Source organism: Mustela lutreola, chromosome 1, assembly GCF_030435805.1.
Source record: "Mustela lutreola isolate mMusLut2 chromosome 1, mMusLut2.pri, whole genome shotgun sequence".
Classification (NCBI taxonomy): domain Eukaryota; kingdom Metazoa; phylum Chordata; class Mammalia; order Carnivora; family Mustelidae; genus Mustela; species Mustela lutreola.
This window is the reverse complement of record NC_081290.1, coordinates 29,492,583-29,507,423: the sequence shown is the minus strand read 5'-3', so window position 1 is coordinate 29,507,423 and position 14,841 is coordinate 29,492,583. Positions and strand designations below refer to the sequence as shown.

Below are 14,841 nucleotides of genomic sequence, written 5' to 3'. Positions count from 1 at the left end.
CACCCAAAAAGACATGCTCTCTGGATGTTATATTCCTCTACAGATAAAATTCTCAGCCTGACAGTAAATATATCCAAAATCACTCTTCCCACTATGAGAAAAAACAATCAATAATGTTCAATAAAGAAAACACAGGGTGGTTATACAGTATTTTTAATTAAGGAGGGGGGAAAAAAACAAACAATGTCTAGGACACTTGAAAGCCAGAAAGAACTAAAGTATGGTGTGATATGAATTTCTGCAAAATCCCGGTCTTAGTCATCAAAATATTTTCAGAATTTAAAATAAGACTCAGCAAATAGTTGGCCCTTAATAAGAAATAGTTGAATACATGAACCATGATTATAGATACAGTACTTGGCCAACTCCAGTTATGTGGTACAAGAAAAATGAATTCTTCTCTAAACTTCAAGAGCATGTTCTTATAATGGAACACATGTTGCATTATTTCAAGTTATTTTGAGAATTATAGTGTATCTATCTTATCTGTCCTCCAAGGGACTTCAACCATCAGAGACCAATATCGCATCCTGTATATCTTTATATCCTGCAGAATGTCTGGCACATCATAAGCCTTCAATAGACATGAGTTAAAAAACAGAATACGAGAATAATTTAATTTGACTCTTTCCCTGTTAACACATTGAAAAGTAATGAATTGCTGCCTGGCCAAGCTGTTCACTTGGCCATCTCCACTACCAATATAGATTTCTACAATATGATTGAGCTGTAGCAATCAAAAAATAACACTGAAACAAATGGATCTGTCATGCCTATGGTCCAATTTATTCACTGTGTTAAGGAGGTAAAAAGAGAAACGCCGATTGCACCTGAGCTTAAATGCTAGTGAGAAAACACAGTGAGTGAGGCATGCTTGTGCCTGAAAAAGCAAAAATAATAATCCCGCAGAATATGACTGAGGGCAATGCTCTTCTAGAAGCAATGATTGAGAAAGAAAAAAATAAAAAGCTAACCAAGTATATTTTAAGGTGAAAACAAAGCATTAGCATTGGTTTATGAAAACATGAGTAGTATTCTCTTGGTCATTCCTTTCAGTGATGTCATCTTGAATTCTGCTGGAGAGATGCTGTTTGGGAAGAAAGTGTCACCATCTACTCTAATGTATACCCTTGCTGCCATGTATCCAGTCTGTCTTTCCCATAAAATAAATCACAAGCTATGTACCTAGTTCCAATAGCAAACCGAGAAAGAATTCTGCAAAACTACCTCAAGCTAAAGAGCCTGTCTTAATGCCGTTCTCTGATGGGCAGTGAACAAGCAACACAGCATTAGAGAGGATGTGCAGAAATGCTAGGGCATTCTTTAGTCTTGCCTCAAAATATTAAAAAGAATCCAGAAAACTGTACCTAACATTACCACTTCTAGCTTAAGCTAGCATGCACTGGGATGAAGTCCATATTATTTCAATGGAAGAGAGAGAGTAATACAACAAGTCCCAGACAAAACTAAAGGAACTGATTTTTGGAGGTCAGACCCAGAGACTCCAGCCTCCCCTTTCTGCCTTTTACCTTTTGTGCCTCCCACAAAGTAATTTTAAATAGACAGGAAGTGACATATGATAATGAACCTTGACACTTTTATCAAAAGTACTTTTGCACACCTGTGTGAAATCTCCCCAACTTACTTGCATTTTCTCAGTCGTGAAATAATCAGATGCAGCTTTCCCTGTGATCTTTAGGCAAACTCAAATGGGTGGAGAACATGGTGGCCGAGAGCAGAAAAAGGCTCTGAAATCTTCGTTTGCCAACTACAGCTTATTCTAAAGGTTATCGTACATCAGACACTGTAGGGAACCCCAGAAGGCTGAGTCAGGAAGGAACAGGGGATATTCTCAGCTGCCTCAGGCTTCTCTGGGAACATCAGCCCAAACCACAGCTGCAGAAAGAGAAGCAGAATGCCAGACCTCACAGCTTTCCAGAGAAGGGGAGGCCGTAGACCTGGAGTTGACTCTGCCTCTATCTGAGACCAGATCTTCTTAACATTCAATCTCTCTTTTCCTGCTCATCTTGCCACACACTTTTTCCATGCCCCCCGTCAATTCTATGTACAGATTTCACACTATTCTTCCTGTTTTCTTTCAGTCCCAATGCCTCCCTCACCTGTCACCTCCAAAGACACTATCAAGCATTGGACCCATACCCCGCGGCTGCAAGACGCAATTTTCGCCCTTCCCGTACCTAGCCCAATCCCAGGGAAGGTTGATGGACACACTTTCGGTTTTCTATCGCTAAAATCACTATTAATGTCACATAGTAAGGTTTAATTCTGTAACTATATCTTTTCTCCTACAGGCAAATGTACTCCCACGAACTGACGATGCCACATTATTACATGTCATGGTAATAATTACAAAGAGCGACACATAGGTCATACTTCTTTTGTGACCGGCTTTGTTTCCAGAGATTCTGTACATATAAAAAGGGATGTCCACAAAATGATACTGACTGCCTAAGGAATATACAACCTCTCCTTTCTTTGAAACGGGGTATGCGGGGGCCCCTGGGTGGTGCTGTCAGTGAAGCATCCTCTTGGTCTCAGCTCAGGCCATAATCTCAAGGGTCCTGAGATCGAGCCCCGAGTCAGGCTCCCTGCTCAGCATGGACTCTACTTAAATTTCTTTCTCTCCCTCTGCGCCTCCTCCATGCTCCTTCTTTCTCTTTCCTTCTATTTCAAATAAATAGGTAAATTAAAAAAAAATAAAACTGGGTTATGTGTACTACAAATTTATCATTGTTTGAGAAGTCAAAGCTTTTATACATGAAGTGAAATACTGGGTGGTACTTTCTACTGCATTTTATGGCTACTGCTTTTAATAGCTATAGCATTGACACTTACATGTATGGAGTCCTTAATCTGCTTGCCATACACTCTCCAAAGGATTTAGATGTCCCCAAAAATTAAATCCCCAGCAAACCAATAATAATATTTTTACTCCCATTTTACAAATAAAGAAACCAAAGCAAGGAGAGATTGAGTAGCATGATGAAAGTTTTGTAGTTATCATATGGTGGCAGCAGAATTCAAACCCAGAGGGGACGGTATCTAGAGGCCCTGATCTCAAGCATTACTTTATAAAGTAATATGATGTTATTTTGAGGTCAGAATTCCCCTTAGGTTGTGGAAGAGATCAGATTTTTCTATATTAATTTATCCCACTGAATAGCCTATGTTTTATTTTTATGAATTTGAGAGTTGTGCAATTCATAGAAACGTGTTGTCATCCATCTCTCTACAGACTGAAGGGAAACATCTAGGAGCGAAGTTGGAAACTGACCCTCAGACTTTATAAGCCTATGATCTGACATCGTATTTTTCATGGTTTTAAGCATAACGTTTCTTCAAAGTTTCAGAGTATAAAACAAGAGCATGGAAGGAAAAAAAAAAATCTATCTGGACAATCTCCTCAAAACAGCTTTTCCAAATGTAGTTAAGCATGGTACTCAATCTAGATTTTCCAGATTGAATCTATAATTTAGATACCAAGCCTTGTCATTTCTAATAGTTGTCACTGTTGAGCATTGTGGATGTTAGCTGTCATAAATGTACGAGGCCTGTCTACACATTCATTTTTCCAATGACCCCATAAAATTGGTCCAAACAACAAATGCTGCTCTCTTTATTCAGTTAATAATTTGAAAGCCTCCTAAGGAATATAAAAGCCCATGTGTGGTCTCCAAGTTGTTAGCTCTAATGACTAAAATGAAGACAAGAGGAAAAATTAATTCAGTTATTAGTTCTAGCTAATCTAAATGCATGGTCTTGGTAGATAACATATCAGGACAAGCCCATCTCAGGTTTCCAGGCTCACAAAGAAGGAAGCCTACCAAATGCACAAGACCTACCAGTATTTTCCTGGCATGTTTTCAGAGGGCAGTCCCTCCTAAGATGTTCTTCTAGAAGAATTTTCTGCATATTTCTGACAACACTAACACTTATCAATTGCATGTCCCATTATGCTTTCTCAAGAATTTTGATTTACTTCAACCTCATCATATCCTTGTGAAATACAGAGTAAGTAGATCCTCTCCTGCCACTTCACAGATGAGTAAATTAAGTCACAGATAGGATAAATGAATCACCCCAAATCACACAGTTCAAGGCAGAATCACAGCTGACATTAAGTCAGGATTTGAGTAACTGGTGTAATAATAGCTCTAATTCACCAAGATGTCAGCCTAAAATACGCTGATGCTAACACTGGAAGGCCGGTGTTTTAATTAAATGATAACTGCTCCACAGATCAAAGGATCGGGTTAAGTTCTATAGTCAACTCTTTTCATGATAGTACAGTAAAAATAAATAAAATAAAATGAAATGAAATAAAATAAAATAAAGGAATAAAATTATAATTCAATCCAGAAAGATCTGGGAGCCTACTATTGCAAGGTACTGTTCTAGATGCTTGGGATAAACGATGCATCGATCAATCAAGCAACAAAATAGACACCAACCCCTGACTTCAATGAGCCTACATTCTAGCAAAAAAGAGACACAAGTAAGCATTCGACATAATAGTGATAAAGAAATAAATTATCTTAGATAATAAAGGATACTAAGTACTAAGAAGAAAAAGAAAATAAATGAAGCTGTATAAGTGGGATCAGAATTATTAAGAGGCAGATAGATTACAGTATTTACCTGGTTGGTCAAGGTAGGCCTCACTGAGAGTGTGAGGTCAAATGACACCCAGGGGAGAGGGAACAGCCCGAGAGAAAGCCCTAAGGAGTATCCTTGTGCGTTCAAAGAAAAGAAAGGAAGCCAATGTGACTGCAGCAGTGTTAGCAAGAAGGTGGGTTATGTGAGGTGAGGTCAAAGAATAAGGAGACAGACCGTGCAGGGCCTTGGAGACCACCACGAGGAGCATGATTTTTATTCTGAACGAAGTAGGAATGACTGCAGAATTTTGAGCAGTTGAGTGGCATGATGTTAACTTAAATTTTAAAGAGACACTATTATTAATCATAAAATATCTTAAAATTTTATCACTCAGTGTATTGTATAATCCTTCTCATATATATGAATCTCAATTTGCCATCCTCTTTTCAAGATAAAATATGATTATTGCCATTTTCCCAAAGAAAATACCAAGGGTCAGAATGCCTAAGTAACTTGGCTACGGATAAAATCTAGTAGTGGTAGAGCCAGGTGAAAAGAACGATTTTTCTAACTCGGAGTCCAAAACTGATTGCTCTTTCCTACATACTCATTTACATTAAAGTTATAAAGGAAAGAAAATAATAATTGAGATTAATTATCCAGATTTTTCATCAACAGAGATGTTCAGCTTGATATATTAAAATGGAATCAAATGCATTTTTTCCTTCTTTTTAATTTCTGGGACATAATGAGGCAAGTAATTTCCTTGGGCTATTTGAAATGACATATGTAGGCTAAGATTTGGGGATGCAGAAGTAATCATAATTATTTAAATTTACAACAGTACATTTAGAAAGTTTTTGAAAGTCTTCTAGGTACTGTTATTTATTAGCTCGCTAGTATATGCCAGTCGCTGTTCTAAATTCTTTGTATTTACTATAGTATTTCATATTCATCGAATATTTTAAGAATGGTATGAGTCATCACACTTTATAGGTGACAGCTGTGGACGCAGAGAGGCTGAGTATTTAAAGGTCCTATGACTGCTCGGTACCAGAACTGGGATTTTACCTCAATCTCCGCAATCTAAAGTTAGGTAGGTCTTCACTAAGACACGCTACGCATGATGCCTGACACATCACCTAACAATTCTAACTAAAAGGTCAGCTAAATATGAATAGCACCATTTTTCAGATGATTAACTGGTCCTAGAAAAGTTAAGCAACCAATCAACATTTATTTGATAGCCCCAATATGCAAATCAATACATAGCTGCTGAGAGCACAGAAGATTTATGATACAATATCTTGCCTCAACGAGCTTACAATCTTGTTAAGGTAACAAGAGACACACAAAAAGATAATAAATATTCCAAGCTAGCACATAACAAGTTCCAAATGAGATACAGAGCCAACAACCGCTAGAGAAATTCAACAGAGAGAAAATTGAATCTGGGTGCTTCAATTCAGTTAAGAAAGATCTTTACTAGAGGACCAGGGTTGAGGTGGTCTTTATAGAAAAAGAAAGGTTTCTATCCTCAGAGAGGATGAGAAAAATACTTCCAATGAGAGGAAATAATTGGATCCAAGGCCGAGGGAGCAGATAGGAATAGATTATCAAGAGAAAGTGAACAAATGCGATTGAAGTGCAGGATGAATGAGAGACAAAATAGAAACGAAGTCCGGGAAATAGAACGGAGAAAACCTCGACTGGCAAATTAGGACTCTAAGGGAAGAGGGAGGAACTCGATTTTTGCTGGATCGCTACTACGTGGCACCAGTTTCATACACACTTTTTGTTTCTATAATCCTCTCAACAACCTTATAACGCAGAAAGGTAGATATATGATGACCGCTTTATATGAAAGGAAACAGAAATTATCTGGCCAAGACACAGCTTTGTGTGTGGATGGAAGTGAAATTCCACCTAGATTTCTCTGCCTCCAGGTAGATTTATTCCTGCCACCTACCGAAGGCAAAGAGCCATTGAAGGTACATGATCAAGAAGAGAGAGCAGTATGTGGAAAGCATTGTAAGAATAAAAGAAAACAGGGTCGTCTGGGTGGCTCAGTGGGTTAAAGCCTCTGCCTTATTAGGCTCAGGTCATGATCCCAGGGTCCCGGGATCGAGCCCTGCATCGGGCTCTCTGCTCTGCGGGGAGCCTGCTTTCTCCTCTTTTCTCTGCCTGTCTCTTTGCCTACTTGTGATCTCTGTCTGTCAAATAAATAAATAAAATCTTTTTTAAAAAAAATAATAAAAGAAAACCAATCTGATTGGGAAATATTAACACGTGTACAATATCAGAGAAGGAATAGGGAAGGAAGACACGAAACAAAAAGAGCCATTTAACCCAAATAATAGAGTGACAGGGTCCATATTTGAGTAGTGACAATGGAAGTAAAAAGGAATGTAGGAGATACCACAAAAGAAATATGAGCGCTAACTAGCAAGACCCACGTCCTGAAACAGGCAGATTCTACCCATCCCGGCTCCACACCCACAGTGTAGATATTTCCTCTAAAAATTCACAGATACAGAACCCAAGGTCTACCTCAAATATTAAGATTTTTGACAGTGTATTATTTATTTTAAGAAATAAAATCTATAATTTAGGAAAAATATCTGCCTTACGGCAATCTACCTCTTAAACCACCATCATGAATTATGACAGCTTTAAATGAAAGGAAACAGAAATTATCTGGCCAAGACACAGCTTTGTGTGTGGACATATGCTGGACATACGCTGGACATACTTCTACCATGTAAGTGTGGCAATAGCTCATTGTCATACGCTAACATTGAGAGTGATTCCTTCTATTCATGCTCTTTAGAAATATTAACTACTAAAGAAATATTATTTTTCTTTTAGTTTTTCTTTTCAGAAAATTAAGTGTGTGTTAAACAATTGACTTTGCTCTGAATGATACAATGGGCCATATTTCTGAGTATTACTGCTCCCTGTACTTCTTTTAAAGTGAGAGAGAACTCTCAGGGACTCTAGTAAAAACTAACAGCATTAAACGGCATATTATTTAGCAAGATGGGTCTTTTCTGACTTTTTCTGACTCCTGGACTCTCCAAACCATACAATGGCAAATATACATAGCATTAACCACCACCTACATTTTTCAAAGAAAATATTTACATAAACATCTAGGCATTTAGTCAATGCACATCTTTATCAGCAATTTCATAATACGAAGTTGCCAGTAATAACTTAACTATATAAATCTTTGATTAGTATCAATTGTTCGACTATTTTTTCTTAATTTTTAATAAATGGTTAAACTAAACATCCAAATAAGTATAACAAACATGTGATAAATGTGTGTATGGAGATATATAGCTCCTGTTATAATTGATGAGTAATAATATTTTGATTCAGAATCCTTTAGGAATTATACATCTACTTTGCCTTCACCTAATCTCCTTACCTAGCTAAGGATAATTAGAGGATAATTAAAATTTAACACATTAAAAAAATTAACATTTTAGCCAAGGCTAATTCTTCATAAATAAAGAAAGATTTTCTTTTCTGAGTTGAAAATCAGTATTTAAATTTGAAATCAAATTATGTCACAGTTCAATAAATATAGGCGTACAGCTAATATATAGCTAAAATGTCTTTGAAATTTTCAGGAATGCCAAACCAGTGCTACATTTTAGAAATATCATATGTATGTGTAAAGAAATATCATCATAAAATCCTAAACTGTGTATTTGCTGAAATACAAGCCAGATGTGTTTTTAATGTGCCTTAATTCTTCCTACGTATACTGCTGTGAAAATAGGCATCTGTAAAATATGAAGATACTATACAAGCAAAGCTTCCCAGTAATGTTTCATTTTAATGTACTTTAACTTTGAAACACTTAGCTATTAGAAATAAACTAATTTAAGAACTTTTCATGCAGGAAGTCTGGACTCTATATGACTTTAGGCTTTCTTAAAAAATATGTTAAATACCTTGTATGTGCGTAAAAGGATTCCTAGATAATATTTACTTCATATAACTTACTACTATTTATGATTTTTAATACATGCATTCATATATAAAATGTATTAGAAATTGAACTTCACCCCTGACATTTAAAAGCATTATTTTGTGAGAGTTTAAAAAAAGTAAAACTACTTTTACCTCCCAGTCCTGGTCTAAGCCGATTATCGTAACCATCCAGAAGTCTGTCTAGAATTCTTGTAAAGATGGTAATGTTATTTTTAGCCTCATCTTCTTGGATGTTAGCCAGCACCAACCTAAACAGATAATTTTACAAACTGATATATATACATACACACACACATTCACATATACATATGTGTGTTGTACAAGTGTCAACATGCTTTTCTTGCTTGGTTTGAATTTTAAGTCTCTCTAAGTTATTAGGGTGATCCCTTTTCTCCTTTTATCACTTCTATAAATACCAGCGTATCTGTGGAGGAGATAAACGTGCTGTTGAAAATGGACACCAAATACTAGATTATCAGAAAGTTTGATGTGAAAATTATTTCAGGTTTCTATCACTTAGCATTCAGTATAGAATACAACTGTAGATGACTACATGCAGACACTATTAGTACTATTATTCTGCATTAAGAAAGGTACAATAACCAAAATGACTCCTAAAATAATACTTCAGTGATCTGAATAATAATTAGAAAATAAATCGCCTCCTTAGGGGCAGAAGATTTCTCTATCTTCCTCATAAATGCTTTTTTTTTTTTTCTTTATGTCATTTTTCTCTTTTAAACCAAGATTATTTTCTTACTTTGGGTATACCTCCACCCAATGGCCAAGTGCAATATAGACATCAGGGAAACTCCACTGGCTGTATTCCAGGCTCCGCTGTAGCCAGGCGGAGGAGGTGGGCTCTGAAAGGAACAGGAACACACACAGGGGGCTGCAGAGAGCCTTGGAGGAGTACCCCTCCTGACTGGTCTCTGAGGAGAGCGACAGGGATTGCCTAAAAATTAAAGTGCCTCGCTACTTTTGTGTGTGTGTGTGACAAATTTGCGGAAAGAACAAATGGTCTTAAAATATCGCCAGAAAAGGGTTAGAAACAGTGATTTTCTCCATTATTTCTCCATCAGAAAGCCAGAGACCTGATTTTGTGACATCCAGCAATTTGGTGCAGAAGCAACTGGATGCATAAAACAGAATGTCCCTTTTCACTGCCATTTTTCCCCCCAGAATGATTCAGAGATTTAAATTACTGGCCCCAAAAAAGAATCATTTATATAATAGAATAAAATACTGGCATGAGCATTACTGGTCAAATATAGAACAGAAAACTAGTAAAGGGAAACATGGTTAAGCACTGAGGATCTTCAATGATTATTAACTGGCCATGGTGTGTTCACTCCTTTCAAATCAAAGATTATACGTAATTGCATTCAAGGTGTAGTGTATAAAATATCACTGACAGAGTCCATTTGCATTTAACCACTACACAGCTAGTAAATAAAAATAGTCATGATACATTAAAAAAATTGGTAACCAACTTCAAACAAATATTGTCTTGAGGGCTGAGAAAACATTGGAACACTGGTATAAAGGTAAACATTTAAAAATTATGTAAGCAAATTAGTTCACCAAAACTCCAGCATCAAAAGTTTCTATATTACCTTAAGCTAATTTTAAAACCAATAATTACGTTAATCATAAAGTTCCACATAGAGGTTTTCACTGAAAAGTGTTATTTGATCACATGTCATATTCTTTTTCTAAATTCAATATTAAGATGTTAAATGAGGGGCTATTTTCCAATTAAAAACAAGCCTTATGAAGAGATTTCTTCTTAATTCTAGAAAGTATTTTCATACTTTGACAATTACTTGGACAGGAAAATGAAAAATTAAAAAGGAAATAAAGATATAAAAAAGACATTATTTTTTAAAGGAATGGTTACATGAACATTCTTATAACTTTTACATTTCAAGTCCTCTAATATTTTGAAAATCATAACCTAAATTTAGACAGTAAATAAAAAATACCCAGTGATGATAAAAATCAGAAAAGAATATAATTAAGATGATGTTATTGAAAGCAATAAAAATTAATTTCATGTTTGTAGAACATAGGCAAAACAAAATTAGTTACATGTTTAAAATAAGTGCTGTTTATGGCAGTAACCATTTTAGAAATAAAAGATCTCTAAATCAATAATATGAAAAGTTGATTAATAAATCAAGCTTTTGTTTTATTGTGATTGTGAAGTTGTATACTACCTCCACCTAGAGGTTAAAAACTCACACATCCTTTGGGTTTTCTATGTTGACCAAAAGAGTCAAGACCATTAAAAAAAAAAAAAAAGGTGAAAGAAAGAAAGAAGAAAAGAAAAAAGGAAGAAAAAATAAATCAAATCATTTTAGCATGGGCTTTTCTGTTTGGCTTAAAGAAAAACTGTTGGCTATTTTACTGAATCTTGGTGTTATTATAAATAACTTAACCACTTCAATTCCTTGCAAGAATATGCCATTCAAAAGATGTTTTCTTTTTTTTTTTTTTTGCAGATTTTCTTTTCTTTTTAAGAAAATGTTTCTGATCACTTTCATATTGTATCACTAAAAACAAGAAGCAGTGAACTTTTTACAGCCTCTTCCACTCCATAGTTCAATTTCCTGATATAACCTTTTTTCATTGGAATTGACTCTTCAAAATACTTCAGCTTCTCAAAGGCACCCCCAACACTGATAGCATTCAAGAAACACACCGGTTACCCTGAATTCAAGAAGTCGAATACAATAAATAAATGTCTCACCTGGCTGGGTCCCACACCAAGAAAACAAGAAGGAGCAACTGCACGTTGTAGGTATTTAATTTCGTCTTCATTGCCGCTCTTTGTAAAGCCATGCAAGAAAAATAAAATACACTTAAAATGACATTCAGTTGCACCATCCAAATAGCCCCAAAGAATGTCAAGTAAACTGAGAACTGGAGTTAAGGCTATAGAATTATTCCAAGGGAGCAAGGGTACGGTGTGATGAGAGGGGGTGACAGTGGAGGGGGTGCGGGGGGGGGGGTTGTCTTGTCTTTTTCTTTTTCTTTTTTTTTTTCTCTCTTGACAGCAAGATGACCAAATAATCAGACTTTGCTCTGCCAGGAACTTCCCCAGCCCCATCGTCAGCAAACTGTTTTGTGCTCACACACACGTAATAACAACACGCGGGACCCTGAACTGCCACAAGAGCTACAGAAGAGAATGGGTCAGAGGGGAGAGTGAAAAGGGGGAGGAGAGATGGGTACTTGGTGCCACCACCTCCGCTGCCAAGACCACCCCCGCAAGCCCGGCGGGGAAAGCCAGGGGCGGCCAGCCCACTTTTTCCATTATTCTTTTCATCACAGGGTGCTGCGGTCCTCACGTCTTCCCTTCTTCCCTCCCTCTAAAATAATAGAAAAGAAAAGAAAAGAACCTCCCTTCCTTCCCCGGGCACAGTTTGCCCAAGACCACGTCTTGGAGGCAGCCAGCCGGGTTGGGATCCACCGCTGCGAAACGACGCGTTTGCCAGCTGTTGGGAGCCGAGGACCACAGTCGGAGCAAGGGCGCGAGGCTCCCGGATCCAACCGCGGCCGGCAGGCAGCGGCGAGCTCGGTGTGCAAAGTTGAAGACTGCAACAGAGCCAGGCTAACGCGCTGCCTGCCTGCCGGCCGGGCGACCGTGCGTCTCGGCTCTCACTGTAGTTGCAGATAAGCTTCTGGTGAGGAGGATCGAAATTATTTTTTTAAACGTGCCGGGGAGGAGTAGGAAACCTGACCCTCCTGGGTTATGGGAGCATGGGAGAGTGGGGCGGGGGAGACGAGGCGTGCACCGGAGGCAAAGGCAAACGGGAAGGGGTCCCGGCTAGCACCGACGTGTGCGACCTTACCTGAAACAGCCAGCAGAATCGCGTGTTTTCCTCCCCGTGCCCTGATCTGAGCAGACAGGAAACTTGAGGGAGAGCGAGAAAGCGCGCGAGTGAGAGCGAGCGACTGCAGCAGCCGAGCGAGCGGGGAGCGATGGGCTGGTGGAAGCCGGAGCGGAGCGCGGAGAGCGGCGGCCGCCGTGCGAGGAGTAGAGGGAGGCACAGGCGTCCGTAGTGGCGCTGATGGGCGGAGGAGGAGGAAGAGGAGGAGGGGAGGCGTTGGCAGGAGCGGGCGGGGTGGGGGGACGCGAGCCGAGGCGCGGTGCGCGCAGGCTGTGGCGGGCACGAGCCCCACGCCTGGAGGAGGAGGAGCCAGGCCCGGGAGGAGGGCTGACGAGGTTCCCCGGAACGCAGGGACCCCCACACCCGCCCGGATCCGGGGTAACAGCCCGCCCCGCGTCGGGCACCTGCAGCGGCACAGCCCCCGGCGGCGGCAAGCTCCCCGGCGCGCCCCGAGCGCTGCTCCCCGCGCCCACGCCCCGCCGGAGGAGCGGAGCCCACGCGCCGCCCGGGACTGCTCCCCGCGGCCACCCGCCGGGGCTCCCCCGAGGACCCGAGGTTCCTGGGGCGGGGCGGGGGGGTAGCTGCCAGTGGGTGTTGGTGCGGAGTCGGGAACGCAGAGTGTGTGTGACGCCCTAGATCCCAGGGACCTCGCCCTGCCGTCCGCCCCCCCAACCTCCCCTGTCTCCGGAGCGACGTGGCTGCTGAGCAGAGGTAAAGAGGTACCACTCCCGCTGGAGGGCGAGGGGACTCTAATCAGCCTCTACTTAGTCATCAGCGCATCCACGCAGGATCAAGTTCAGCGCATGTTGCGTGGAGTCAGACAGCAGGAAGTTTCTTTGATTTCCTGAGCCGTCTTGATATACCACTCATTCCTTCACACTTCAGCAATCAGGACCCATTTCCCCTCAAAGCTCTGAGGGCTGGAGACCTCCCTCCAGCGGGTCAGTAAAGTCCATTTGCAGATTATGCACCTTGGGAAACCTCTGGCTCATTCTGGGCAATTCTTTTTCCCAACATCTTTTCACGGGCGTCCTCCCTACGTGATGATCAAACTCAATCAACAAAGCTCTAAAAAAGTTTACATTCCAAGCCCCCGCACCCACCCCACCCCACCCCATCCCAGCAAAAAAAAAAAGGTACATCCTGTACTTCTACTACCTCTGCAATTTTGGGGGGAGGGGCTAAGGGGGGGTGCGCAGAGAGGAGATGTAGTCTAGCAGGGTTTGAGGTTTCCCCGCTATAAGGCTTTTGCTGGTAAAAGAACCTGTTGTAATTCCATTCCCATAGTACACTTTCAGTATTGTGTTTGATCTGTCTCATTTCTCTTCTGTTTTATCTGAGGCGATAAAATCCAAACGTGCAACTTGAACAGAAAAAGAAAGAAAAAGAGAGAAAGACATTTTCCTTTTTGTACTGCACATAAGACAGAATGTTATGCACACCCTACTGAGGCAAGACAGAGCAGGTGTTTATCTCTTCAAGCAGTTGTTATGAATGTTAGACACTTAAAAGAGGGGGGGGAGATAAGTATGCTGATATGTTTTTCTCATATTACATTCAGAGTCAATATGTGCCAAACACTTCAATTTCGTTAGTTATGAACCAAAAATTCAGATGTTTTTCCTAGATGATGCAGTTTTCATAACAACAGACACTGCTAATCTACAGTAAATTTTAGCTTTGCTTTGAAGATTATGTGAGGAGAGTAAAACCTTTACATTGTAAATATTTCAAGCTGTTCTTTTTAACCTATTAATCACCACTTTCTGAATGAGCATTTAATATGCTACAACCTAAACAAACATTTGCTCTCCTATTTAGCTGGCTCTGTGAAGAATGGAACACCACCCAGCCTTCTCCATCATTAATATTCCCTTCCTGACTTGCCCATTGCAAAGTCTAATTGAAATTCACAAAGATAAAAAGCATGCCATTTAAAGCCTTGCAACTAGGGAATCTAAACGTCTTCTACTTGGTGTGAACACTTTACTTCCTCCTGTAGTTTCCTATTTTCCATTTCTACACTTGATCTTAGCCAAAAGGCCGAGAAGCGATCCTATTTTCCATTTCTATGAATCAATCTTCATTAAGATCTCTATCACTTTGCCATTTCTATTACTACTAAATTGATTATATTTTTGATCATGGAAGTTGAACAGCTTATGGTTTCTTCCCAACCTGAACTCTGTGCTCCACAAAATTTCTCTTTTACGAATGCCACAATTTTTGTAAATATCCTCATGGATTATTTTCATATTTGCCAGTATAGTTTCTTTTTTCTGGGTTTTCATGCTGAATTATAGATTTTAGTTTGGTTTCTTTT

General features: G+C 39.6%; 1 protein-coding gene and 1 non-coding gene across 5 annotated transcripts in view; both read right to left on the bottom strand.

The window, feature by feature from the left end:
* GABRA2 (gamma-aminobutyric acid type A receptor subunit alpha2) overlaps positions 1-13,007 on the bottom strand; it is a 128,894-nt gene extending 115,887 nt beyond the window's left edge. For 2 of the 4 annotated variants that reach the window (XM_059162265.1, XM_059162254.1), the window contains exons 1-3: positions 12,480-13,002; positions 11,375-11,452; positions 8,755-8,870 (exon numbers count right to left, since the gene is read on the bottom strand). In XM_059162265.1, coding sequence (XP_059018248.1) covers positions 8,755-8,870; positions 11,375-11,445 — 187 coding nt within the window. In that variant the 5' untranslated portion in view covers positions 11,446-11,452; positions 12,480-13,002. Of the gene's footprint in view, positions 1-8,754; positions 8,871-11,374; positions 11,453-12,479 lie in introns of those variants that run through there. The other 2 variants (XM_059162281.1, XM_059162273.1) reach the window with 2 other exon arrangements.
* Positions 13,008-14,380: 1,373 nt separating this feature from the next.
* LOC131822764 (U2 spliceosomal RNA) lies at positions 14,381-14,573 on the bottom strand. The gene has a single exon (XR_009350313.1). It is a non-coding gene; the product is annotated as a U2 spliceosomal RNA (small nuclear RNA).
* Positions 14,574-14,841: the final 268 nt, after the last annotated feature.